The sequence below is a fragment of the Mus caroli genome, chromosome 14 (assembly GCF_900094665.2).
Source record: "Mus caroli chromosome 14, CAROLI_EIJ_v1.1, whole genome shotgun sequence".
Lineage (NCBI taxonomy): Eukaryota > Metazoa > Chordata > Mammalia > Rodentia > Muridae > Mus > Mus caroli.
In genome coordinates this window covers 5,510,629-5,538,015 of record NC_034583.1, presented here as the reverse complement: position 1 = coordinate 5,538,015, position 27,387 = coordinate 5,510,629, and the positions used below count along the sequence as shown (strand labels likewise).

Here is a 27,387-nt window from a genome sequence, read left to right as displayed (position 1 = left end):
TTGTTTTCTGTTTTTGTTAAGTAGCTCCTTAAAGTATGCGCTCCCGGAGAGCAGTGCGGAGCCGCAGTAATACTTAAGGAGTTAATTTGTGCTGTCTAAATGCATCTCATGCCCACTCACTGTTGCTCTTCAGAGAGTGGCACTTCCGTGAAGGTGTAAGTTTGTTCCTTCAGGAACAGTGCTCTGGTTGGCTGCAGAACATCTTTTAACCTTGGCTTCAGGGTCTCACAATTTGGCCTCATGAGTGTATGGTGTTTTGTTTTGCAGTTTAAAAGACACTGAACCAAATGAATCTTCCCTTTCACTTTTTTCTTTCTTTCTCCTCCCTTTCTTTCTTTCTTTCTTTCTTTCTTTCTTTCTTTCTTTCTTTCTTTCTTTCTTTCTTTCTTCTGTTTTCTGCCCTATGGAGAAGTTTATGTTCTTTGGTGAGTGTTTATAGTCAAGAGGAAGCAATGGTGTCCATAGTGTGTGTGTGTGTGTGTGTGATAGGCAGAGGGACTAAGCAGGAGCTCTTGTGAGAAAGATCTCTGACTTTAGAAATTTTCTTCTTGTTTCCTCTCAGGTCTTCTGAGTCTATTTAGATGAGAGCTCTGAAATGAAATATTAATGAATGTATAATATCGATCAGTGTCTTAAAGAGTTAAAAGATTCCATAAGGATTCTCATTTAGACCCACACCACAGTTGAACATATTTCAGAAAAATTCAGAGAGCATTTCTAATGTGTGCCAAGCACCAGGTTAGCAATAAATATTCCAAGACTCAAAAGTATGCTCAAGACATATGTACTCCCAAATAGCAAAGGTACTCATCCATCCATCCATCCATTCACCCACCAGGCAAGGACTTGGCAGAGGCTACCTTGAAGCAAGTGCAGTGTGAATAGCCAGGAAGTATCCAAATGAGGAAAAACAACTATTAGCTTCACGAAACATGAACGCATATGTGTAAGTTTCAAATTCAATACATCTAAATCCCCACTGGTTATGTGTCAGAGGAATATGACATTGTTAGAAAGCTAAAAACACATTCAAGATATTGGGTTCCATTTGCACATTGGAAGAGATACATTGGAATCAGTTCATGGAAGCTAGAAATTTGGGGACATAGCCTTCACAGAGCAAAATATACAAATGTAACAAACTACACAGCTGATAAAAATAATATTCTTAGATAAGATGCTCATGACATGAGTTTCATCAACTAGGTGTGGTTTTGTATGCATTTAATGTATTTAATCCTCAGAAACCTTATGTAGCTCCTCCCATTTTACAGATGAACAAAGATTAGAGAAACACAAATGATGAACAAACACATCGATCTAGAAGCCCACACAGAGACCACATGCCTATCTACTCAGTTCAACATGGCTGTAAAACAGATTGTCAGATTGCAAGGCGAGACATTCAGTATAAGAGCTGTGGCCTGGACATGCCATAAAGACAGAGATCTGGCTAGAAATGGTGGCACACTCCTGTAATCCTGGTATTCAGGAGGTGGAGACAGTAGCCCAACTGGGACCAGAGTGACTTTAAGGCAAAACGCACCATTGCAGCAAGACCCTGACTTTAACAAAGAAAGAAGTTATGGCTCTGTCCTGGTACAAAGTCCCTTCCCCAGGAATCTCTCTGACTTTTATATTCACATAGACTTTTCAAAGAATAACTCCAACACATCTTATCTCTGCACGTGACAGTCATTGAAGGTTCCTTAAGCAAAATTAAAGATTCTCTCCAGAAAAACCATATTAGTGTTGTAAAGAAAGTCTGAAGTCAAGGAATAGAGTAAAACTGAACTTTAAGTATAATATGAAAGTGAAGATGTATATGAATCTTAGGATACTTGAGCCCTCTTCTAAGCAAAGTAGGTCTCACTGTCTTCTTCCCTGGCCTTTATATATTCTTATTTCTGTTATCATTACCCTACCTTTTCAATTTTCCTAGGAAATAGAAGAGAGAGAGAGAGAGAGAGAGAGAGAGAGAGAGATAATATTACAGACAGGCAGGTGGCAGGCGATGGCAAGGAGCTGTCAGGGTTAAGAGTACAAATTGGAATGGGGTAAATAAGATGCTAGAAGTGGATTACAGAGATCTCCTGGTGTGTTTGCTCAAAGCATTCTGTGAGAATCGACAAGACTCTGACCATGGCTTCCTGGCTGACTTCATGCTCTCTATCTTGTGACAATATTAGAAATTAAATGTTCAGCTTAGTTATGGTATCAAAAGAAAAATAGAAATTCAAAAGATTTCAAAAGTCTATCAAAGAAAAACTGTGATCCTATCAAAGAATTCTATTATTTTAAACATTCCCATTAAACTGTCACATATTCTAAACCAAACAAGCACTGGGGAATTCAATATTATCGTTGCTGTTTTGCCTCCACTCTTGGAATGCCTGCATAATTTTCAGAGCATCATAATGATTCCACTGGACATTTAAATAAAACTTTTTCTTTTAAATGTACCAAGGATTTGCAAAAGTTTGTACAGATAATCTTTTAGATGGGGATAAATAATAATAGGTAAGTGGAAAGAAGAAAGAAGAAAAAAGACAGGAAGAAAAATAGATACAAACAAGAAGAAAGGAGAGGAAAGAAGGGAGGGAGGAAGGAAGAAAGGGACATAAATAGCTAGATAGGTACATGTATGAATAGTGGGTAAATAGATAAACAGGGAAAATGCATTATTTTGGCCTGGACACTGGGCTGAGAACTATATGAATGATCCAACTGGATCTTTACCTTAGACTCATAAACATTTATGAGTCCATTTATAGCTCAGGAAGCTATGTTTCATAAGGTTGAGTGGCTTTCTCAAGCAGCACTTGACTTCATGTCTAACTAAGTGCAAGTGATATGTTTTGTCTCCTTTTACTATGCAGACCACAAAAAATACTGGGCACTTGGACACTATCCATTCAGTGAGTGGAGGGTAGAGTTACCTATACCTTTTTAGTATGGGAAGAATACAAAATAACAGAAAAGTCTCATCCAGAATCAGATAGTTGCCAAATCCTTACATTGTGAATTCTTATTGCAGTTTTTGCAGATATTTTTCCTCTTTGATTGACAGAAGCCTTTTAGAGCAGGTCAAATCCTAGAAAGATACCTGAGAAAATAGTAAAGTACTTTATGTACACATGTAAGAGCCTAATTCCAGATCCCCCAGAATCCATGTAAAAAGCTACACATAGTAACATAATTTCACAGTAGGGGAGGTGGAATCATTAAGATCATTGTCTTGCTGGCCAGCCAGCCTAGCCTCCTCAATGAGTTGCAAGCCACTAGGAGACCCCATCTCAAAAATGAAGGCAGAAAAGACCAAGGAATGACACTAAGGTTGACTTCAAGGCTCCTCTTTTTCTCTCTCCCTCCTCCCCTCCCTCCCTTCCTCCTTCTCACACACATACACACACACATACACACACACACACACACACACACACACACACTCTTACTTCACATAAGGACTTCTAGAGTGTGTACTGTAATTCCGTGCTTCTGCAATATCCAGTTTAGTTTCCCACTGATCTGTGAATTATTAAAAGAGAAAAAGACAGCCAAGATTATAGTCTCACCAGACCACTGTGCAAAGCCAGTGGCCCTCCAGTCTCCTCACAAGGAACCAGTAAGGGTGAATCCTCTTGTGCAAGGATCCATGCTGTTGTAGAGTGATGAGTATCTCTTGCTTCGTGTCTTATACATTAGTTGTTAAATGTCTCTCTTCCCATCTCTTTTGTTTCAATGATGCCTAAATAAAACAGTTTCTAAGTCCCAATTATTCTATGAGTAGCTCTTCATTTATACTATACAAACAGTAAGGAGGACAAGGACAAACACATTTATTTCCCAGATTGTTATCAAAGGGGATTTTGAAGGAAGAGAGGATATACTAAAGTATGTTGTGACGCAATGGGCATAAAGCCATCTTTCCTACCAGAAAAAAACCCATTATCAGTAATAACTGATCTTCACTAAAAGTTTAAAACATGCTTAGTGGCTGCATGGAGATCTCACTTAGCTCTCTTAAGAATTCTAGGGGATAAATGCTTTATTGCCATATTTCATTGACTCTAAAATTAGGCCATTGATCATAAGGTATAGTATTAATTTAAGAAGAAGAATATAGTATTGGTGTCAGCCAACTGATGACATGCCATCAAATGTAGCGATTTGATCACTACAAAGTAAGTTCAATCCTCAAATGCATCAAATGCATCCAGATTTCTGAAACAGTCAATGTGTTTTGTGCACTGAGATAAGAAATTGGTCGTCTGTTCATAGAAATATTTTTCATTGTGAGCTTTAGCTTTTGATGTGTGTCTCATCTCTCAAGCCCTGTTCATAGAAATCTTAAAGCAGAAAGTTGCTGGGTAATATGCTCAGAATTAAACTGGGCAGTTACAGCTATGATCCAGACTTAATCTGGAGTCTTTCTAGTCCCCACAGCTCACGGTTTCTATTTCTGCATCACGAAGAGCTTGTGATGTATGAGCAATAAAATTGAAAGATCACAAAGTAGCTTCTCAAAGAAAAAATAAAAAATATAGGAAATTATTAGATAAGCCTGAACCTCACTTGACAAGAAATCAAGTCCTGGAGAAAAGCACTTAGATTTCAAACAAATGAAATGGTCATCCTCAAGTCTGATGTCCCAGGCACTCACAATGGTCATCCTCAAGTCTGATGTCCCAGGCACTCGCTTTCCTTTCACTTGAGAGGAAGGCACTATCCACAGTCCATTGATGAGCCTACACTTCCAACCCTGCTGATGCTATCCAACAGCCAAGTATTTGAATCACAGGATAGCAGATCTCAGAAAACACTGGCTAGAACCAATCTGAACACTCATTCAAGGTAGACATTAAATCCCATGTTGATATTATGTCTCTTTAATGACTAAGATGTCACTTTCATTTTCTGGTGGAAATGCTAATCATAGTTCCTCTCTCAGAAGATAACTTTTTAAAACTACAGGGGATTCCAGAAAGCTAGCTCAACCAGTAAAGGGCTTGACTTATATGCATGAGAATGTAAGTTCAATCCTCAGAGCTTCCATTTAAAACTAATGGCATAGTGACACATTCTTATAATCCCAGCACTAGAAAAGCAGGGACAGATGGATCCCCAGGGCTTGTCTAAACAGCCAACCTAGCCTTTTTGACAAGTTTCAGGCTAACAAGAGAACCTATCTCAAAAAAACTAAAAGATAAATGGCTCTTCTAAGGAATGACACCAAGGCTGACTTCTGGCCTCCACATGAATGCAAACATGCACATGCGCACACGCACACACACACACACACACACACACACACGTGCACACACACAATAGCCCCACACAATTTCCAAATAAGGATTTTAGCACTGGTTCATAGTAACCACTCATTGTTATATAGAGAACTACATATGTATATCTATTAACTTATTTATTATTATTTAAAAGGCTATGCATCCAAATCCCAGCCTTCCTTCTGCTTTCAGCAATGGAACATAAAGACAGTGTTGCATAAAACTATCAAAATGAATCCCTGGGAATTGTTAAAATGTGATTGTGGTTGAGGAAGTGCAGGCAGAGCCTAGGAATCCATATTTCTAGTGAGTGCCCTAGCAAAGCTACAGCTACTAATCCAGGACTCATTCTTCACATGGGTATTTAGAAGAAATGATATTTTAGTCAAAATTCTAAATAAGAATAACAACCTAGTCTAAAGTCAACTAAACCCACAATTCTCAATTCTGTGAGCTATCCATGAAGTTCCATGAGCTATGCCAGGTACCAGGGAACTATGCAGTAAGCAATAGTAAAAACCAGTTCCCATCCTAAAGGAAGCTATCACTAAGTAAAGCACATGGGAGTGGATCGAGCGAGTGAAGTCCAATGACTACAGTAAAGAGGGGATTCAAGATGCTATAAGAATATAGTTCTACAGGAGTGTGCCCAGGCCAGAGTCAGTGATGCATCACAGAGTCAGGGTAAGCAGCAGAGGAGGACATCATGGAGTACAGAGCTGAAACCCCATAAACTGACTTGGGTGTGTGTGTCTGGCTTTGTTGCAGTGTTTCATCTATTAATGATGTCCCCTCCCCCATTCTCCAAGATGCTGTCCAAGAAAGTTGTGACTATATACAAAGATTCTAAAAGGGCCTTAACAAGTCCTTAATAGTACCACTAAGTCCATGGTCTTCCTATAGCAAGTAACTATTTGTGAAATAAGAAGTAAGAAAAAGAAACTTTTGCCAGTGTATCTGGGAAAACTTTGAAGGAAAGAGCCTTAGAGATGCAGATGTTGAGTATATTTCTTACATCTAACTAGGGATAGAAACCTTTAACATAAGTTGTGGTGGTATCAGTCTGAAGAGAGACATGGCCACAAGGCTTTTATCCTAGCTGCCAACACTAGAAGAAACAGTTTCCCTCTCTAAGCAACCATGGGAAATTTTAAAGGAGTTTCTCAGTGGCTGATCATAGGTCATATAGAATAGAGACAATCATGTCTCCAAAGAAAAATGGGGAACATGATTCATGATGTACATGTCAATCTCTGTTAACATACTAGTTAGGACATGGAATCCTCTGAAGAGGGTTAAATGGAGATTCAAGGGATCCACTATATGTAATGGGCACTGTTACTAAAAAAGTAGTATGTTTTAGCCCTTCCGTCATTAGTTCATGTATCCATCACTATAAGGAGCAAAGTACCTTACAAAATACTGTATGTCTAACTAATCCACGCTGTTCCTCCTCAGACTTTATCCACTCTCCCTCTCCCAAATCATAGCAACTCTCTCCAGGCTAGGTCCCTTCAGTAAAGCATTCTACAAGCTCCGGCATCTTCCTCAACACATCAATGACTGGAACTTGGTAATAAGGCGGTTTTCCCTCAGTCATATCTATCCCTCGTGTGATATTTCAGGGGCTGGCATTTCGCTTGCTGGAACCAAATATGGTCAGGTTATTTAAGGGCTAATTGGGGTGTCTCTCCCTCCTGGATGCTTCTCTTCCTTGGCTTAGCTATGCCTGCAGAGGAATTCTCTTTTTTGTTTTTCTGCAGTCACATTTAACTCTCTTTCTGGAAGCCAAATGGAATTAATTGTGTAAACATGAGCAATGGTAATTGGGTAAATGAAGTTGGAAACCAAGGTATGATGTTTTTGTTTTGCTCTGTGAGGAACAGAAAGGGAAGCTTGTTTTTCTATGGTGGCAAACCTTACAGTAAAAATTCTGGACAGAGAGTTGGCAGGAGGAAATTTATGAATTTCTCCCCAGGACTCATTGAGTTGAAACATGTGTCTGACGCCTCACAGGTTACAGATCAACCACAGTCTGCTCTGTGTTGTGGGGAACCCCAGATCAAGCACTTTGATACATATGATCAGTTCCTAGGTGTAAATGAGCATAGAGTTTTCATGAGAATTACACACTAAGGTATCAAACATTCACCACATGAGCCATGAACATGCGTGACCGAGATGTCCCCAGCTTTACAGAATGCTCTTAGCCACGTGCTTTTTTAAAAATATGCCTTTCTTTAAATAGCTTTATTTTTAAATGATTTCTACTAATTCTGTGGTCATATGATCTTTCCCAAGGAATTCAAATTAACTGATAAAGATTGTTTCAGGTTGTGTGCTCAAAAACACAGAGTCCAGCAAGGTCAGTCTTGAAGACCCCCACAAGTCTTGCTTTGCTGGAGCAAGGCATTTATTCATGACCTTGCTCCCTTTCTCTGTCAATGTCACTATAATTGTATTTTCTCTGTACCTCAGTAAAATTCATTTGCCCAGCTGAAAATCCATGCAAACCCAGAAGCAAGCCTGGGAAAGGAGTGTGTCCCTCAGCACGCAGATCATTCGCTAACCCAGAACTATTAGAAAGGAGAGGTCCGAGGTTAATGAGACAGTCGCCAAAGAGAGAACTGTGGAAGCTGCTGGTACTCTGTGCTTGTGTGGAAGAAGAAACTATTGTCAAAGGACGTTTGAAGCACTGATATTGTAAACCACATGACAGATGGGTCAAGTGCTGATTACGGTATTCTAACATTTGGAATAGCGAGTAACATATTCGATAAGCTGGCAAGTTTTTATATATGATTCAACCCACAATATAAAAGCCATGAGAATTCCAAATTGAAAATAATTAAATGAGCTGGAAACAATCAGATACCACACATTTTCCCCCCAAATGACAGATTTTGACATGTTGAAATTCCACAAAGGGAGCATGAATATTCCCTAGCTCACTTGAACTAATGACGGCCTTTTATCTGCACTTGCAAGGAAATTAACTTCAGCCTTCTCACAATTCGGAAGCTAACAGTGGCCATTTGTAGGTACTTTGACTTGAGGAAGACCTATCCCATGCCTTGTTTGATTTGTTCTAGTCAGCAATCCTGTCAAATACAGGGAAAATTCTTGACTCTGTCTCATTCATATAAGGAACCAAATTACAGAGGGTATAAAATTAGTTAAAAGACAAGTAGCCTATGAAAGATAAGAGTCCACATCACCAACCATTCATGTACCATACTCTGTCTCTGGTCACATGGAGGGGAGAATCTGTTAATGACCTGTGCTTGTTCTTCGTGATTAAAAAGTATATCTTCTTTCAGTTGCTGATACAGCAGCTGCCATTTGTGTTTGTCCATCTTGATGGAACATTGGTTTTTGCATTTGGACTCTGAGTGTCTGGGTAGGGTGTGGTGAGATGCTGGCTAGAGTCCTTATCAAACCCCGTCATACCTCCAGGACACCAAAGCTGCTGAGGGAGCAGCATCTCTGGTTGTCGTTTGTGACGTTTGCTTGTCGGGGTGTTCTTTTCAGAGTTCCTTGTCACTTGTCACTCTTTGTGAAAGTCACTTTGTCTCTTTACTTTTTTTTTTTTTTTCTGCCTCTCTCCTAACTGAACAGCTCCCCAGCCAGCTCCTGAGCCTCCTTCTTTATTCACACAATTGCAGACCAGCATGTTATCTCAGAGGCTCGCAGGCATGCCTAGGCCAATATCAAGTACTGTAAACCTTCTATCTTCTGTCACTTGGCTTTCTAGCTTTCTAGCTTAGTTGGCTTTTCTGTTCACTCTTGAAATTCTGTTTCAGTTTTGAATACTAAGCTGAGGCGCAGGCTCTCAAGTGTGATGTCGTAGGTTTTGAGATACTCAGAAGAGAGCATTTATTTCCAAATGTCCACATATTTTTTTTTTTTTGTCTAGCAATGTCTGACATATGCAACATTTTCAAATCTCAATGTCAGCACAAAATAACATTGTTGTTGCATAACATTTTGCATGATGGTTCTTCCTATGTTATGAGCTTCAATTCTGTTGAATGAAATGTCTCCTAACTATACTGTATTTTCGGTTCTTTTTCCATCAGTGCTCCAGCTACTGCAAAATTGGGTCGGGGGGAGGAATATCTCAGTACATTTTATGACTACAGAGGTGATCACTGAGCCAGACTCATTTCTAAACAAAACTTCTTTGTGCCCTTTGGGGAATGGGTTGCTGAAGGCTTTTACACAGTATTTTCTTTAAAGACAACATCCTACAGAATTCACGGCTAGTAGAGTTTTTGCCATTGAGTTAGCAAATCAGCTGTTTGAGCAAATAGGGGGAAAGTAGCTGTGCCTCACTAAAGTGGCTTAAGCTACAGATAATGGAGTCACAACTAATTAGCAATAAGTAGAAGTTGAGCTACATGGGTTAATTGGCAGTCAAGTATTCTAGATTAAAGACTCATAGCCCATGTACTTCAGTGGTCACATGTTCAAGTCAAATTATATGAGGTTTATTAAACATACTGTTGGTATATATAATACATACCAGGCATACACATACCTGTGTACATTTGCACACACTCATCAATGACTGCATGCACATGTACACATAATGTGTATCTACTGTTGTTTATTGTAGTCAATCGAAAAGTCTTGCATTTAAAAAAAAATCACAAATCTTCAGGTAGTCCTTACTTAAGCATCTTAGATTTCTTAAAACATAAAAAAAAAAAAGCATTTGCACTTCATAGGTAAATTGAATAAAAATACTGGTGGAAATTACTTTATTTCTATCTCTGATGTCATGTACAGCCAGATTCCCTTTAATTTGGTGAGTATTTCATCCAAAAGAACAATGATCTCTATTTTGAAAGTGAGAGATTTCAAAGATGTGGTCCAAGTGGGATTTCCTGCAGATCTGTATAGTGTGCAGGCTTGTCTGGTTATAAGAAAATGTGTGTACATGTGTGATGTATATATGTGGATGTATGTGTTGAATGGGTAAAAAGCATAGGATAAGGAATTTGCAAATTGATGTGTAAATGTGAATGTCAACTAATGAAAAGTAGCCCCCGTGCATATTTACTATCAGAATGCAAATCCCTTACTCTATGTATAGTACCCAAACATATATACACAGTATGTTTGTAGAAATGCTGGAAAGTCTACTAAGGAAATTCTGATAGTCTACTTGTAAAAACGACAAATAGGTCAAGTGTCAACAAAATATACAAGTCAATCTTGCTTCTCATTTTTTTCCAAGAACGTTTTCTCTAGAGCAGGCCATCAGCTGTTACCAGCTAACCTCCCACATCTGTTGAGGCCATCAGCTGTTACCAGCTAACCTCCCACATCTGCTAAGGCCATCAGCTGTTACCAGCTAACCACCCACATCTGCTGACTAGGTGTTGGCTATCCTTTACCTACCCTGAAAACTCCCCAAAACTCCTACATTCTAGCTCCAACTAGTTCCACTCACCTTGCCATTTAGCTACGGTAGAGATAAAGATGATAATATTGACTGCATACAGAAAGTCCATCTCCATACCTGCAGTTGTCTAATTGAACTGAAATTTAAAACCTAATCATCTGACTTGGTCAAATTTGTCAGTCTGTCTCCCAGGGGATAAAAACATTCCCCTTTGTATAGTGTTTTATGGAGTGTGTTTTCTATTATTAAATTCTAAATACTAATTAGATGTATCACTTAAGAAATGCCTATCATTTTGAGTAGCTATTTTCTATCCTTATATTTAAATACAACCAAGTGTGTATGGAGTATTAAGAAATTCTATTTAGTGCTGGGAATATAGTTCAATAATAAGAAAATTGCCTAGCATGTATGAAGCCCTTGGTTCAACCCTCCAAGCACCATAAAAAGGGAAAAAATGCAAAGAAATTATATTTAGCAAGGCACATTCTGACACCCTAAGCTGAATCAGTCAAGAAATGACACTGTCCACGGGTGTGAGCTTAAGGTGTGGCGAAGACAAGTTCTGTTCCTGCTAAAATATAGGTTATAGCCATTCCTGTAATAACCTATCCCTAACACCCTTTAATAACCTGCCCTAAACTTCTACATAAGCACCCAAGAATGTTTTGTTTTCTTCTCATCTTTTCCCTGGGTGACTTGAAACAAAGAAGCCTTGAATGTTCGTCTCCAAAGTGATCATCAAAGTACCCAGTCAACATGTAGGCCTGAAGTAAAAACAATTTTGTCATGTTGAACAGTTAGTGGCCCACATAGAAAACAAACCATGCCAATCAATATGAAGCCTGGAGTCTCTCGCCCCATGCCAGGTAGGCTGAGCACACTGCAGAGAGTGATCTGAGGTAGTCCATGTATGCTGTCTTTAAAGAATGTGTATTGTATACAAACCACCGCTAAATTAGCATGGGCTATTGTAGACCTCACGTTAGCTTCATCTGCAACTCGGGAGCTGGAGCACTGTTCTCGTAAGTGTATCATAATGACAATGACAAGGTGGCTTTATGGTTTGCTCACTTAACATTTGCATGAAACTTTTTTTTATATATTTTGATAACCATTCAGAATTTCTCACCCACTAGTTCTATTGGCCACAAAACTAGCCTGCTGCTTTCATTGAATCTTACCACAAATTCTTATACTCCAGAAAATGTAGGCCGCTTAATCACTCCCGCCAAAAAGCTCGAAGACACAATCCGTCTTGCTGAACTAGTCATCGAAGTACTGCAACAAAACGAGGAGCACCACGCCGAGGTGAGCAGGCAGGGGGAGACGGCAGTGTCCATTAGCTGAGGTGCCAGCCCGGGCTGCAGCTGCCTTGCTGTGAACACGATGCCTTAACTTGAGTTTTCTTTTAATTGGGCTGAAGGGAATGAAGGTAGAAGTTTTGGAAGGAGACGTCTTTAGAAAGTTGTCTAAGTGACCAAGAGGTGGTTGTATGTTGTGCATTTCAGCCTAAGTTTTCAGACATTTCTCTGAACGCGGGACTGAGGTGAGTGTAACTCAAGGCTCTGTGGCATCCAGAATGCAGCACAGATCCATTATCCAGAGACACAGAAAACTCTTCAGTCTTTTGTGGTTGTTTTGTTGCCAGCACTGTTGTTCTGATTGGTTCTTTGGTGTGTGGACCCTAGGTCATCTTTTTATTTTATTTTTTTTAAAGTTTGAGTTTTTCTCTGTATCTTACTCTGATAATGTAGTCCTTCTCCTTTTATGACCTTAGATTGCCCAGCTTGCTGAGCACAGTGACAGAGACAATAATAAGTCTATGCTGTTTGACTTGGCATTTCCGTGACACAAACCCAGATAAATACAGCTTCCTTCACTGTATTTTGACAAACCGCTATTAAAATGATTTTGAAGGAATTATAAATGGAAGGACTTCAAACCAACTAGATGCCAAACCTATAAGGACCTAAATACCCCAGATCTCCCAGGGAAGAGCAGAGGATTAAACTCTGAAACTGTTCCAAATTCGAACCTTAAAATCATTTCTCTCAACATAATCTGGTTTTTAAAATGATGCTGACACTTCCTTTAAATCGGTGTTTACAGAAAGGGGAGGAAAGGGCTCTGTAAAAGTCATTTCTTAGACCCCTAAACTGTCCATTCCCGTGACTAAGAAAACAGTGACAGATGGGTAATGATAGAGCATACGCTGTAAACCCAGCCATCCCAACTAATGCTGATTGCGTATTGAAATTTCCTCCCTGTTTCTCTACTGTTCCGGTCAACCTTGGCTGATCGTGGCAGGGGAAAGAGGTATGTGACTCAATCGAATGAAGTGGCCACCTGCTCTCATACTCTGTGCATGCCCTGGTAGTACCATGTCTTCTAATGGGATTTTCCTGGTGCTCCTGCTTTCTAACACTGACCCCAGGAATGTAACAGCAACTTTCAGTGGACTGCTTGTGACATGGGTGACTCTCCACAGCAGGGTAAATGTGGGGTGATTCTCTTGTGCGTGCATGAGGCAATTGATAGACTTACGAGGACTGCGGTTACATCCTGACACACGCCTCCCACCTGCCTTGATTCTGTCCCTGGCCTGTCGTAGTTTCCTGTGTCCATCTGTATTTACCTTTATTACAGAAGGGGAGTTCCAAGCTTAGTAACCAGTAGCCCCTTGGAGTGATACTAACCTTTTTCTACAGCTGTCTGTATGTGAGTCATATATACAGTATTTATATATAGAGAGAGTGTTGAAGACTCCTGAATTCCCTGCAGACCCTCATGAATGGGGGGAATACCCATGAGTGGGTGTCGCTAACCCATATAGCGCTTAGCAATGGACACACAGCCTGAATGGAAAAGGGGTGCCAAGTAGCACCCCACAACCACACAAACTTAAGAGTAACTTCTAGACAGATGCAAGGAAGTCAGATTGCATTTTTTCTTCTACTTTTATTTTATAAGATATTCTTTTTAGATTGAGGGGTTGGATGGTCCAGGGATGACAACTTTCTTCTTTCTGGGTGTCTTCAAAACCATCTCCTCGGACCTGGGGGATTCTGGCCTTCCTTTCCTGGCTTTGAGAGGTAAAGGCTTGACCAAGTGCACGTATTTGTGAAGCCATAGATATGAAGAGGATGCAGCTGTGCATTTAAGTGAATAACAGAAGAAATAAGTGGCAGACATACTCGATTAGTAATCAAGCTACTCTCGAAGGCTACTCCCAGATCACAGAGAATGTGTGTGTTCCTCGGCCACACCAAAGAGGCACCACCACAGCAAAGAAATCCCAGAACTGCAAAACAAAAAAAAATTATATATTTTTAAACCCAACTTCCAAAGAAGGCATTTCTTTTTACCTTTCCCAAAAGTTGGGGTTTGGGCAAATGTCAATCATCATCCTAATAATAATCTCTCATAAGCAATGTTTTCATCTTACAGATTTAGAAGTCAGGCAGGGTAAACAAACATGGTGACTTTAATCTTGTTCTCAACACTGGTTTTTGAAATTAGAAATAAAAATAACTCAAATGTAAATAAAGAAAATATCCAATAAGAGAAAAAAAACCCTCAGCATATTTTAGATTCCCAAAGACCAAAAATTATTTTAGGTATATGTACAGGATTACCCATCATGAGATCTCACAACTTAATCAGACCTACCCATTGGGCCTCTCCTATCTACTGATCTAAGTCAAGGAATTCAGTGCTCCTTGAAAGACAATGAGAAATAAAATGTCCTGGGTCATGAAGGGATAAAGGACATTGCAGCCAGAGCTTAGAATCCAGAGCAGAGAAGTTTGGGCTTGAATTCTACCCCAACATGTTCATCATGTGACTGTGATCCAGTTAGAGAAGTTTGGGCTTGAATTCTACCCCAACATGCTCATCATGTGACTGTGATCCAGTTAGAGAAGTTTGGGCTTGAATTCTAGCCCAACATGTTCATCATGTGACTGTGGTCCAGTTAGAGAAGTTTGGGCTTGAATTCTAGCCCAACATGCTCATCATGTGACTGTGGTCCAGTTACTTACCCAGCCGGATGGTCACTGGTTAGATGGGCTCAGATGATATTGTGCCAGACACATGGTAAGCGCTCTACAAAGTTTAGCTATTGTTATATGAAGAAAATAATTCCCAAGAAGTCAAAATATCTCATGATTTTTTTTTAAAAAGCTGATTTCTAGGTGAAAACTACACAATGGCTGAGAACCAATGGGCTGAGTTGGAAGGAGAGGGGATCCTCTTCCTGGAGGCGTGGGCTCATCCTGAAAGACACCCCACCTGCCCTCAGTTGCTGCATACAGATAATAATACCTGAAGCATTTCACAGATATTTGAATTCTCGTGTTTGGTGCCAGCCCCCTAACTGGACTCTCTAGGGAGTTATAGAACTTTGTTCTCTTTCAAAAGCTGCCCAGGTAATTCCTATGCTTAGCCAAGTCACTGACTAGGAAGTAATAAAAAAGGCTGACTTGACGTAACACATTGTACACTTTTTCTCCCTGAAAGGATGAGGATTTGTTTGCCCAGAATTCACTTTCTGGTTGCTCCCTAAGCTTTGACAACTAAAGAAGGCACTAAATCTTCAATATGGATCTTAACTTTTGTGGCCATACTATATGTAGATACATCACAAATAAAAGTAACAATACACCTGCCACCACCACCACCCCAAAAAAACTCTTTTTAAAAGTTGTTTTAAGTTCCAGTATAGTAAATGTCCCAAGAGGGAAATGTCTCTCAACCAAGAGTCCATCCTTCCCTTCCCATTCACACATGCTTTGTGTGGAAGCTCGTGTCACGTTTTGCTCTCATATGCAACAGAATTTTCTTCTCAGAACATGACCCACTCATAGTCACACAAATTTAATCTTCATGTACTCCCCCTTCTCAATCTCTCTCTCTATGTATATGTATGTATATGTATATATGTATTTTGGTGCACAGAGGGGTACATATATACATGTTAGTTTGTGTGCAAAATATATAGTGTGTTCAGTGTAGTGAATTGTACCCCCTAAAGCACACAGCTTTTGTCTTTGAATAATAAAAACATCCGGTAAGTATTAATACTCTACTGTGTAACTCTATATTTTCTATGGGAAAGGTTTACTGAACCCTTAGATGCCTTTTAGCATATATTACTTCATGAGCAAAAGTGGTTCTCACCTATCAGAGCCAACCTAAAACAAAGAATAGCTTTTGATCAGCACAGTTATTCAGCTTGTTCATCTGATCAGAATTTTCCTTTAACTGTTTAGTTATTCCTAACCTATCTAAACTCTTTATTCACTTCTTAGAGAGTGCTAAAAAGAAAGATGTTGGTTTTTATTTCTTCATTCACTGTACCAGCCTCCCTGGCAATAATACTTCTCTTTGTAGGGCTCCCAGTCTCTCTAGCCTGTATGACTACAGTTGCAAAAACTAAGAGTTGCTCAGTAACACATTACTTAGAATCTGGCTCTCTGTAGCAGAGAGATACTTCGCTCCCCATGCTCTCTTGCTTACAAATTCTTTAAATTAAAAACATAAGAACCACAACTGCAGTTGGGTTAAGAATCTTTTTTAATTTCATACATTTTGACTGGGTTTTGGTTTGATTTGGCTTTCTGTTTTTATTCCTTGTCATCCTAGAACAAAGTTGTATATGGGAACATAATACAGTCTTCCCCAACATAACTTCTTGGCCATGCCCTAAAGATGTAATGTTGATCAATCAACTGAAGAATAAGTGCCAGCCAACTTGCTGTGCCTTTCTGAACGTTACAGATGCCCTGGATGAGGAGAGAAGAGTCACCCTGTATAGGCTCAGGGCTATGGACAGGACTCTCTGCCTAAGTGGCAACAGGCTACAAAAGCTCTGACTCAGGGAGAGGAAGGATTCCTTCCCCCACTGGCCTGTCAGTAGAGCAAGGCCCAGGCCCCAGGGCTCTCATCTCCAGATGGTAAAGCTACAATAAAACCTCATTAATTCAGGACGAATACTTAGAATCTGTGATGACTTGGTTGCATCTATGGCTATTTTCATTATTCTTAAGTAAAATATTTAGCGTAACACCAACACTGTGGTAATTAAGAAGTCGTTTCTTATAACTTGGAGCCATGCAGTTCTTAGACCTACAAAGTTAAACTTCCCATCCTTTTAAGTAACAGGCCAGTTTATCAACAAATACTTAGAAGTTGGGAAAATTTTTAAGCATTCTGATACATTCACATACTAAACTCACTCTGTGAGTACCATCTACTTTACTACCCAGTCACAGGCTTCCTTCAAAAGCAATAAAATATCTCTAGAAACAACTTGAGCTTTTTGGCTAACAGAACAGCTTCTGCCCACTCCCATTGCTCTGAATCAGTGAGGTTTTACTGTATATTATGATGGAAACAGGAGGTGTCTAGTTCCAACCAAGCCATCCTTAAAGAATGGTACATGACTTGATTTTTTCCATTTAATTTGCAAACCAGCCACATGTTGATAAAGGAGAAGTAAGTAATATGAAATCTCATGAAAGAAGAGAGGTAGACCCTCTGCTCTGCCTCCTAGTGGCTGTTAGAATCCCCCCTCAAATAAGGAATAGATTCTCACAGAAGAGCTTGGCCATTGAACAAACCCTTTCATGTATAGAACTATTTCCATAATCATCCTTCATATTTCCAAACACTTTCCCATATTTTTTGGTGAATGCTCCGGAAAGTGTTTCCAGTGTGAATACTTTACAGTATTGAGTGGGGGAGGGGTGGGGGGGACAAGAAAAGGCTGGCAATGTTTGTTTTTCTGCTCTCTTTGAAATCAGCAAAACAGGGCCTATTGACACCACCACTCATTCTGCATGCCTCCTGCCAGAAATTATTAGACAACATGCATGCATGCCTTTGAACTGCATTCACATCTGGCCCAGGCTGATGTGAATGTCACCCCTGAGACCCTGCACAATGATTTCCAAGGGCTCATGTGCATGAAAATGAGTTACTTCACTGATATTTTTTGGTTTTCAATGTACATATGTCTAAGCCCCACAGAAGTAAGCTCTAACTTTCCTCCATGTTCCTTAGGCTAAGCCTGATATTTCCTCTAGACCAGAAGCAAAAAGCAAAGGCTCCCTACTGAGATAGACTTTTTACTCAACAGTTCTGTAGCAATTCTAATAATGGCTTGCTTTGACTTAGTTTGAGGGAGGAGTAATGTTTCCAGGGTATAGGAAAACTGGAATCTCTGGGGTTTGAAGAGACCACAGACAACTAATCCCCAGATAGAGAAATGGAAATGTACAGTAATTGCAAATTCTCAAGTTAGACCAGCAGAAAACCCATAAACACAGTGAAGAAACTCCCAAATTTTATACCTTAGAGCAAGAACCAGCCAGCAGCGATGACACAGAGCATGACCCGAGCCTACTGAGTTATTGTAAATTGAGCAGAAGTTCATCTGTGACCTCTGACCTCTGGGTCAGGAGCAAGGCTTTCTACACAGAGTAGTGCCTTGGACACTGAAAGGCCCACTCATATCCAAACTGCTGTTCTCTTTACAATAAAGTGACCACGCCCCGCTGGATGTACAGCCAGTCTTGAGGAGTGAGGGTTGGAGCACGTACCCTTCGTCCTGGGGAGATACTCATCCCCTCTCTGTCTATTGTTTTTCTGCCACATTTCAAAGGCCTTTGCGTGGTGGTCAGACTTAATGGTGGAGCATGCGGAGACGTTCCTGTCACTCTTTGCAGTGGACATGGATGCAGCATTAGAGGTGCAACCCCCAGACACGTGGGACAGTTTCCCACTCTTCCAGCTGCTGAATGACTTTCTCCGTACAGACTGTATGTATCACCCTGGACTATTGGCCTTTACTGAATAGTATGCAGATAAACTTGTTGCTAAGATATCTTTATTTCATATAAACTGTGGGTTAGATCAAGCTCTTCTTTGTTTTACTGTTAAAAACATACATATACACATAAACACTCCACACACATACACACATATACATGCACATACATACATACATACACACACTCCACACAGACACACACAAACCCTAAATACACACATAAACTACACTTCACACACACCCTCTGTACACACACAAACACATACACACACACACACACCACATACATACATACTCCACATACACACAAATCCTAAACACACACACACAAACTACACTCCACACACACCATTTGTACACACACCACATACACATATATACATACACACTATACACAGAGAGAGAGAGAGAGAGAGAGAGAGAGAGAGAGAGAGAGAGAGAGAGAGATACTTAACTGTGGATAGCAGTTCTCTTGCCTGTCTTTGAGAAGAACCCAAGAGCCGTTTGGGAAGAGGTATTCATTTCTTGTGTTTTATTTACTCTTCAGAAAATTGATTAGTTTAACCTCTTTAAGCTTTTCAATTTTTACCAGGTGATACTTCCTGGATAAAAGATACCTCTGGCCAAAGTACACTGCAAGCATCTTGTAGCAAGTTCAACCATAAAGCAGTCCTTCTTATGGGAGAATGATGAAGGAGGGGAGGAGACAAGGAACGGTTTTTTTCTTTCTAGTACCTAGCCAGCAGAGGAGAAGTAAGAGGAACCGTTTACAAATGCTGTGGGTTGATGCTTTATATAGAAATCACACATGGGCAACATGACTTTGGTTCACATTTCCCTTCCACGCGGATTCAAGTATGATTTCTCCATGTGGGTCCTGCTTTTGTCTTTTTGTTTCTTTCAGTCTCCTTTGAAGCAGGGTGTTGGATATAGAAGACAATACTCTCTGTGTGTACACTGTACTTCGATAAAATTGCTCTGGGTTCTGACGGAGATTTTGCTTATCTGTTCTAGATAATTTGTGCAATGGAAAGTTTCACAAACACCTGCAGGACCTGTTCGCCCCACTTGTTGTTAGATATGTGGATCTGATGGAGTCCTCCATTGCACAATCTATCCACAGGGGCTTTGAGCGGGAGTCATGGGAGCCAGTCAAGTAAGGAAAACTGCTTTTAATACCATCGGAATTGGGGTACAAATCCATATAGAAATGGATTAACGATGGCACATGGCCATCACTGTTAGTGTGAATACAAAGCAAGCACTGTTTTATTTCTTAACATGGTACTGGTGGCTTCCCTGACTGAATGGGATAAGGAGAGGGGAAGTATGTTTTTATGAATTGAAACCTTTGTGTCACAAAAGATACAGAGGATTGAGAGATGTAACCATGGGTGTGTTATTTATTCTGTTCGTCTTACTCAAATGCTACTTCCCACAGTGTCTTCCACAAGGTACTCAGGAGAGAGGAAGCCCTGACCACAATATACAAGTTTTTATGGGTTGCTCATCCCACAGGACAAATCATGACAGAGCCTGTATGTTGTAAGCTTGTTACTTTCCACCGCTTCTGGGCAACCTCAGCTACTGAGTGTATTTGGCAGACCCAGAGACCAGAGGAGCAGGCTGTGCCTGTGGACTTCCAAGTGCCGGTCCCAAATATCCTGGAAATGACACCCCTATATGAAGGGTGTGTGATATGGTTTGAAAAGCTCTAGTAAACCCTGGCTCTGCCTTTGGCCTGGTAGACTCTAGTTGTTTGGGCACCCACCACCACCACTTCTCTAACAAATGATTTTGTGCTCTGCAGCACTTTATGTCTTTGAGATGTACCAACCTAGAACAAAACAGGCATATATGCTAGAATTTTTAGGAAACCCAGACCTTTTCACTCAATTGGAAAGACCTCAAGAGACTTTCCTCAATACAGAATCCTTTTCTGAAGTAGGTTTTTAAATGAATATTCCTATAATATCAATCTCTAGGCAACCCTGACTGACACAGTTCCTTCTGTCCCCTCCCATAGTTAAGTCACAGGACAATTGCTTTGATTTGCCCCAACTGAACGCAGGTCAATAGCCCAAAGCTCTTGGTTTGAAGGAAAAAAGAAGTAATGGTTTTGGTGACTTTTACCTTAGGTGTCTAAAACTAGGTTAAACAGGCAAGGCATTCACAAGGGGGTATTTATTTATTTATTTATTTATTGGTCATAGTAATCATGGCCATTGTGCTTTGGAAAAGAGCTGTGAAGAGAAAAAGGCTTAAAGGAGTGATATTCGTGTTTTGAAAATAGCAATGGTCTTGAAATAGCATTTCCTTGCTTGGGTTTAAATGTGGAAGGTTCTATTGCCAACACAGAGGAGGGGAATGATACCACCCTAGACTCTTAAAGAGCCATAGATCTGGGGCCTTGCCCTAGCAGGAAGGCAAGGGTTTGACTTCTAGGAATGTGTTTTCTCATCATTAAAATTGATTCTTTAAAAAGTTCCTACTCAGGGCCTGAGACTTGTCATAAATTTCTGTGAAAATGTCACTAAAGTCATTTTATAATCTGTTAACTTCTTCAGAAGCCAAACATATGACTGCTATTCATTTGGAAGCATTCAGTGTTCTGAGTACTTACTACCAGCAGTAGAGATAGAATTAAAATCACTTTCACAATTGGAGTCATAGTCTGGAATTTTTTTTAACTGATGATATTGGACTCATGGATCCATAATTTAAATGCCCGAAACTTTCAAATGAGTAAGTGTTATGAATAATCACCTGAGGCAGATGTGGATGTGGCTGCTGGTGGGAGCTGAGGGGGAAGGAAGTGAATGTTTTACTGTCCAAATTGTGCTATTGTTAGTCTGTGGTTTGTTCAGCTCATATCCAAGCGTGCCGTCCTTTGAGAGTACCTGGAGGTGTTTGAAAAGGCCGTGTGAAGCATAAGCTGGATTAACACTCCTTTTAATCACACACCAATTAGCTTAATTTTAGACAGCATGTATGCTGTGTGGAAGTTCTGATGCACAGCAAGCATGGCAGTAAGAATAAAGGTAGATTAGGACATATGTGCATATAGAGGCAAACCTCTCTATTCCTCTAACAATGCAAAGAGAAAACAGGGAGAACACCTTTGGTACTTGAAGAAGACCATCCCTCTTCCTTAAACAAAGAAGCCTCTTTCAACTAGGTGTTTTATCAAAAGTAATACCAACAAAAACTCTTTCAGAATCCTCTACATCAGGCTCCTTCCTAAACTAAGAACTGTCACATGACTATAAGACACACAAACATCCACACGTGTGCACACACATATACATACATACAGAGATGAACATGCATACACACATACAATGAATACAAGAGGTAAAAAGAAAATACATGACAAACAGTATTCATCTTTCATATTTCTCTGTATACAACTATTTCCCTATTTAAAAAATTAACTACAATTGTCTGTGCTTAATATAATGGAAGTTATTTGGTAGTGTAGATAAATAGCTAAGTCTTAAGTTTGTTTACTTTGAAAACTGAGAAGAGAGAGATTGTATCTTACTCACTTACTCTGTTAGTCTGTGGATGCTGATGTGGAAGCCCATTGCACAGCTTCCAACTGTACCCAAAGACTCTCTCTCAAGATGCGCTCAAGTGTTCAATGGAACCTCAAGCCTGAGCACCCATCAGGGCATGCCATAGGATCATTATCTAGAGTTGGGAAGGTGGTTTGCAAGTCTGGCAGCCCTGAATGTGAAGTTTGATCTCTGTACAAGGGTGGGCAACACCTCACCCAGCCATATAGTGATGGCTCATTACTAATAAGCCATAAAGGTCTTCAAAGTAGAAGAATCCAGGAATTCTTTTCTATAGGTGGGTAACCCCTTTGTCTTTTCTTGGATTCTCCTAAGAGCAGGGGATTCCTGGCTGTGTGATTTTTCTGTGTCAGGTTAGGGAGGTTAAGAAGGGTAAAGCAAATGCTACTTCCTGATAAGTACTATAAGTTCTGGTTTCCTAGTAGTCAAAATACTTGCTCCTCCTCTGGCCCTGAGATATACAAGTTAAAAGTACCTTTTAATTAATACCCATTCCCAATAATGAAGATTTGATGGCAACAGAGAGTATCTCCTCGGGGGACTTCAACAGTTTGTGGGTGACTAGCTGTCAAATATACAGATATTATTGAAACTAGATCTCTTGACTCTGGGGCCAGTGAAATGACTCAGGAGATATGATCCTGTGAACCCAGGAAGTTTGTTGGCCAGATCCCAGGGAAAGACGGAGAAGGAGAGCCAATTCTACAAAGTTGTTCCCTGATTTCTAGACACATTGCCTGGTACAAGGGGACACAAAATATTGATCATAATCACAATAAAATTTAAAAAGAAGTCTTAAGACAGTACCTCAATTCATCAGTGTCTCTGAATTAAGATCCTTTCTCATTGACTTTCCCAAGACTCAGTGTCCCCCTTTATAAAACAATGGCTTTTGATAACCATAAAATTTCCATTGCTAGGATTCTTGGTAATAGGATGTGGACATGCTTATGCATGTCCTCTCACAACTACACACTGTCTTCTCTCCAGCATCTAGAACAGAGCAGGGCTTGGCACATAGCTAAGCTCAGCTGTATAAGCAGAATTTGGGCAACCTGTACAGGACAGGGATTATAAGAATACAAGAGCAAAGAACCATGGCGATGGGTGAGGAAAAGATACAATCTCCAGATTGGCGATTTATATCTAGATGGGTCTATTAATATATACAGAAGAAAAATGGCTTTAAATATTACCAAAGAATGTATGCACAAGTCATACAAAGAGTTAAGAATGTGGCTCATATGGGCATGAGCTTCCACTGAAGGGTGGGGAAGGAACTGACTGCAAGAGTAGCATTTCAAAAGGGGCTGGGCTCCCCAAGAGCATACAGGGGAGCAGAACGCAACAACACAATGCTGAGTGTTTGGTGTGGGCCAGCTTGGGCTATCAGTGATGGGGCAAGCCTCAAGGATGCTTGAGGGTTCTCAAATCCTAGGACATTTGGGGTTTGTTCTGTAAAGGATACTTTCTCAATGGGGCTTAATAGTCCCAAAGCTGTGGTAAATGATCTTACAGTTGTCAAATAGAAAATGTAGGTCTACATACAATACATAAGTAGATAAATAGTATATCTATGGCATTAAAACTTTCATAGAGATAGGTTAAAGAGATGATATCTCAGCAGTTAAGAACACCAGCTGCTTTTCCAGAGGTCCTGAGTTCAGTTCCCAGTAACCACATAGTGACTTATAACCATCTATGATGGTTCTAATGCTCCCTTCTGACATGCAGGTATACATGCAGATAGAGCACTCATATACATAAAATAAATAAATCTTTTTTTAAAAAAAGAGCCTACAAACATTCATAGAGAAGGAAGTTTGGGGCTGGGCAGTAATGAATAACAGGTTAGGAGACATTACTCTGGGCTCTAGGAAGGTATCAAATAATACCCATATCCCTGAGTGAGATTAGACCTACGGGCAAACAGAGAGAAGCTTCAATGTGAGACCACCAGGAAAAGACAGATGTACTTCATATATTCATGCAACAAATGGCTTGCAAAAGTAGAACACGTTCTGTATCTAAAAATCTACCCCCATCCATAAGCTTAAAGCAGAAATACTTGTGGGATGATGTAACCATATCCCTTCCACATTGAAACAGTCTTGATTAAAAACAATGTTATAAAAAAGGCCTCACCTATATTCACTGCCATCGTAGAAATAAGATGCACACACATCTCTAATGTAAATTGACATGAGAGAGAGCAGGTGAGAATTTTGTAATCTCAGGCTCTAGAGAGTTAAATGAAAGCAATCCTTTCCGTTAAGGTCCCTGGATTGGATGAGGATAATTTTTAACGTGTATCAGTTACTAGGATTCTAATTCTCACTTCTTGTCCTACCCAGAGACATCTACTTAGAGTTCTTACAGGAAAGCATGAATAGCTAGCTGCTTGTCCAGCAGTCACTGGAGGGCCCTCTTTGAAAATAATGATTCATTATAGCTATCAGCGCCTCGCAGAGCAGTGCATCGTAACTGAGTGCTATGCAACGTCTTCCTTTAAATATGTGATAGTGAACTATTATGCTTAGAAATTATCTCTGGTTGTTACTCTTTTAGTGTCCCAGATAAAATATAAGTAACATTAAAAATATGCTTTATTATTCTGATAAAACTAGAAATGTCCTATTTTATCATTTTAAAACTAAATCATTAATAATATGTGCTATATAGGATACAGGTCTATTTAAGCCCAAGTTCACAGCCAAAATGCTGTATTTTACAAGAAAACAATTTGTTTTGATTACTATGAGTATTTTTATTTTGTATGCAAAGCGAAAGTCTCTTCCCATTTGTGTACTCACCATGCACTAATATGTTTAAATTAAGTTGCTTTTGCAGACACTTGTATGTTATTCATTTCTAGCTACTTATAATTTGCTCAGAATTGACATTTTAACTTTCCAGGCTGCCATCTCTAAGATCTCCTAATTCCTTGATCATTATTCAGTGTGTGTATCGTTTAATGATCACATTTGCTTATATAGGCTTACACATGTCTCAGTGGAAATCGCCCATGGATTTGTTTCATGGCAGTGTTTAAGACCGAGAACCACCAGGGACTGAATTCAAAGGCAAATTCCCCAGTTAAACAGAGACACATGGAAGAGAAAGTTCCTTTTTGTCCCCTCCTTCTATTTAATAGTAATATTTAGCTCCATTTCTCTTGAGTTCTCCCCACCCCCACCCCCAAGGCATCTCCCCACCACAGGAAGTCGTGGGTCTGTGAAACACCTATCTCCCTGAAAGAAGAGGATAGCGGGTTGGCAATCGTGCATTCTAGGGTTTTCAGTTTATAATCCAGGGCTGAGTTGCCATAGGGAACATTTAAATGACTTATTTGAGGAAGAAGACAGGCGTCTAAGCCATTCACCAGGGCCAGCGCCTTTGCTGCAGCTTTGCCCTGCAGAGCGTGCCCAGAGGCAGCCTGTCCTCCAGGAGTCCTGCTAGGCAAACAGCTCACCCAGCGCTGCTTTGGCGAAACTTCCTCCTTCCCTACAAGATCCAAAAAGAGAACCTCAAGTCCTCTGCCAAAGTGCTGTCAATTCCCCCCCTTAAACAGGAAGGCTCCTTTCAGATGCGGAGCTAGGCTGGGCTCTACCATGCCAGTGACTTTGGCTGCATGGCACACCCTTCACGAGCCTCTGCAAGATGCTCAGTGCCAGTGTTTGGAGCAGTACATGACACAGACCCTCCAAAGAATAGAGTTGATTTGACTCAAATCTCTGAACATGCTCTCTCTCTCTCTCTCTCTCTCTCTCTCTCTCTCTCTCTCTCGCTCTCGCTCTCGCTCTCCCTCTCCCTCTCCCTCTCTCTCCTCATACAACCATCCATCTCTCATTCATCACTCAATTGAACTTTATACCTCCTTAGAAACCAAAAAACTGATAAAAGATACCATCGCTATTTTATTTGTTTTCACAAATTTTAAACTTTCTATAGAAAAAAAAAATAAACAGCTCATGAAATTTTCACACACACTCTGGAGCTCCCAGTCCTGTGAAGAGGTAAAAGCCATGCCGAGGAGAAGGGTCAGGGTGCCTGGCTGCTTCACCAGCCCAGAGCTTTTGTCCAGTTCCTAGAATCCCCATAAAAATGCTGGAGCACTGTGGAGCACCCACAGTAACCTCGGCACTGGGAAGATGAGCATGGGTCGGTCCACGGCACTGGCAGGCTAAGTGCTCTCATCTAATTGGTAAACATCAAGCCAATGGGAGAGTTTGTTTCAAAGGCGTTGGACAGCAATCCTTGGTTGACCTCTCTCTCTCTCTCTCTCTCTCTCTCTCTCTCTCTCTCTCTCTCTCTCTCTCTCTCTCCCTCCCTCCCCCACCCCATGCACATATATGTATTTTTTTTAAAAAACAACAGGAAAAAATAGCCTTCCCAGAAGCCTCTGTCAGGCATTATTTATTCCTGGCTGTATTCCATTCCCCGGGGCAGCTACTATAATATTAAATGATACTGTAAATCTATTTATTTGACCCAAAGGTTCTAAGAAAGCCCTCAATCTGGGCTTCTTTTCTTTCCATGTGTGTCTGTCTCTGTGTGGTGGCATATTTCCATTTTAATAAGTCTGAGTTTGGGAAAGAAAGCATCCATTTTCCTTCAGCGTTCCACAAAATTCCCTGGGGATAATCATTCTTCTATATGAGTTCTTCATCTTTCCCATCCATTCTGACACCCCTTGTATGAATTCCTGTCTTTAGAAGTAGCAGTTGGAAGGCATTCAATTTCTATATATCACTACTACATACACATTCAAATCAGTGAGCCTTCCTTTTCCATTTGGTGTCTAATGTCTGCCTGAAGAAATCTTCCCTTGACAGTAAGTTATAAATGAAAGTGGGCACAGCTAATGCCCTGCACCACTTATATTCTTAAGGATTTTGGTAGTTTTTGTTTTTACTTAAATATCTTTATTCTTTGAAAATTTCATACATGTACACACTGTATAAATGTATTTTGGGTTGCAATCTACTACTTACACACATTTAGGAAGTGCAGTACAATATGTGGATTCATGTGTGTTTTGGTCAGAGGACCAAGTGCGTCAGCTATCTTTCACTGTGATCAGTGTTTTCTGATGAGCACACTCCTCTCCTTTCCATTGGGAAATGTGACAAATTATCAATTATATCCACTGCACTACAGCATGAATGTGAGCACTTGTCCACCGCACCCCTTTACCTTCTCTCCTGCCTCACCATTCTATCAATCCCACTGTCTCATGGCACCCCAGTTCCAGCTATGGCCAGCCAGAGTTCCTCC

General features: G+C 40.3%; 1 protein-coding gene across 25 annotated transcripts in view; it reads left to right on the top strand.

Annotated features, from left to right (window-relative positions):
• Cadps (calcium dependent secretion activator) overlaps positions 1–27,387 on the top strand; it is a 442,533-nt gene that overhangs the window by 329,917 nt on the left and 85,229 nt on the right. For 8 of the 25 annotated variants that reach the window (XM_021182627.2, XM_029468977.1, XM_021182629.2 and 5 more), the window contains 3 exons: positions 11,903–12,009; positions 18,365–18,521; positions 19,547–19,688. In XM_021182627.2, coding sequence (XP_021038286.1) covers positions 11,903–12,009; positions 18,365–18,521; positions 19,547–19,688 — 406 coding nt within the window. Of the gene's footprint in view, positions 1–11,902; positions 12,010–13,008; positions 13,018–17,175; positions 17,197–18,364; positions 18,522–19,546; positions 19,689–27,387 lie in introns of all 25 variants that reach the window. The other 17 variants (XM_029468964.1, XM_029468974.1, XM_029468969.1 and 14 more) reach the window with 3 other exon arrangements.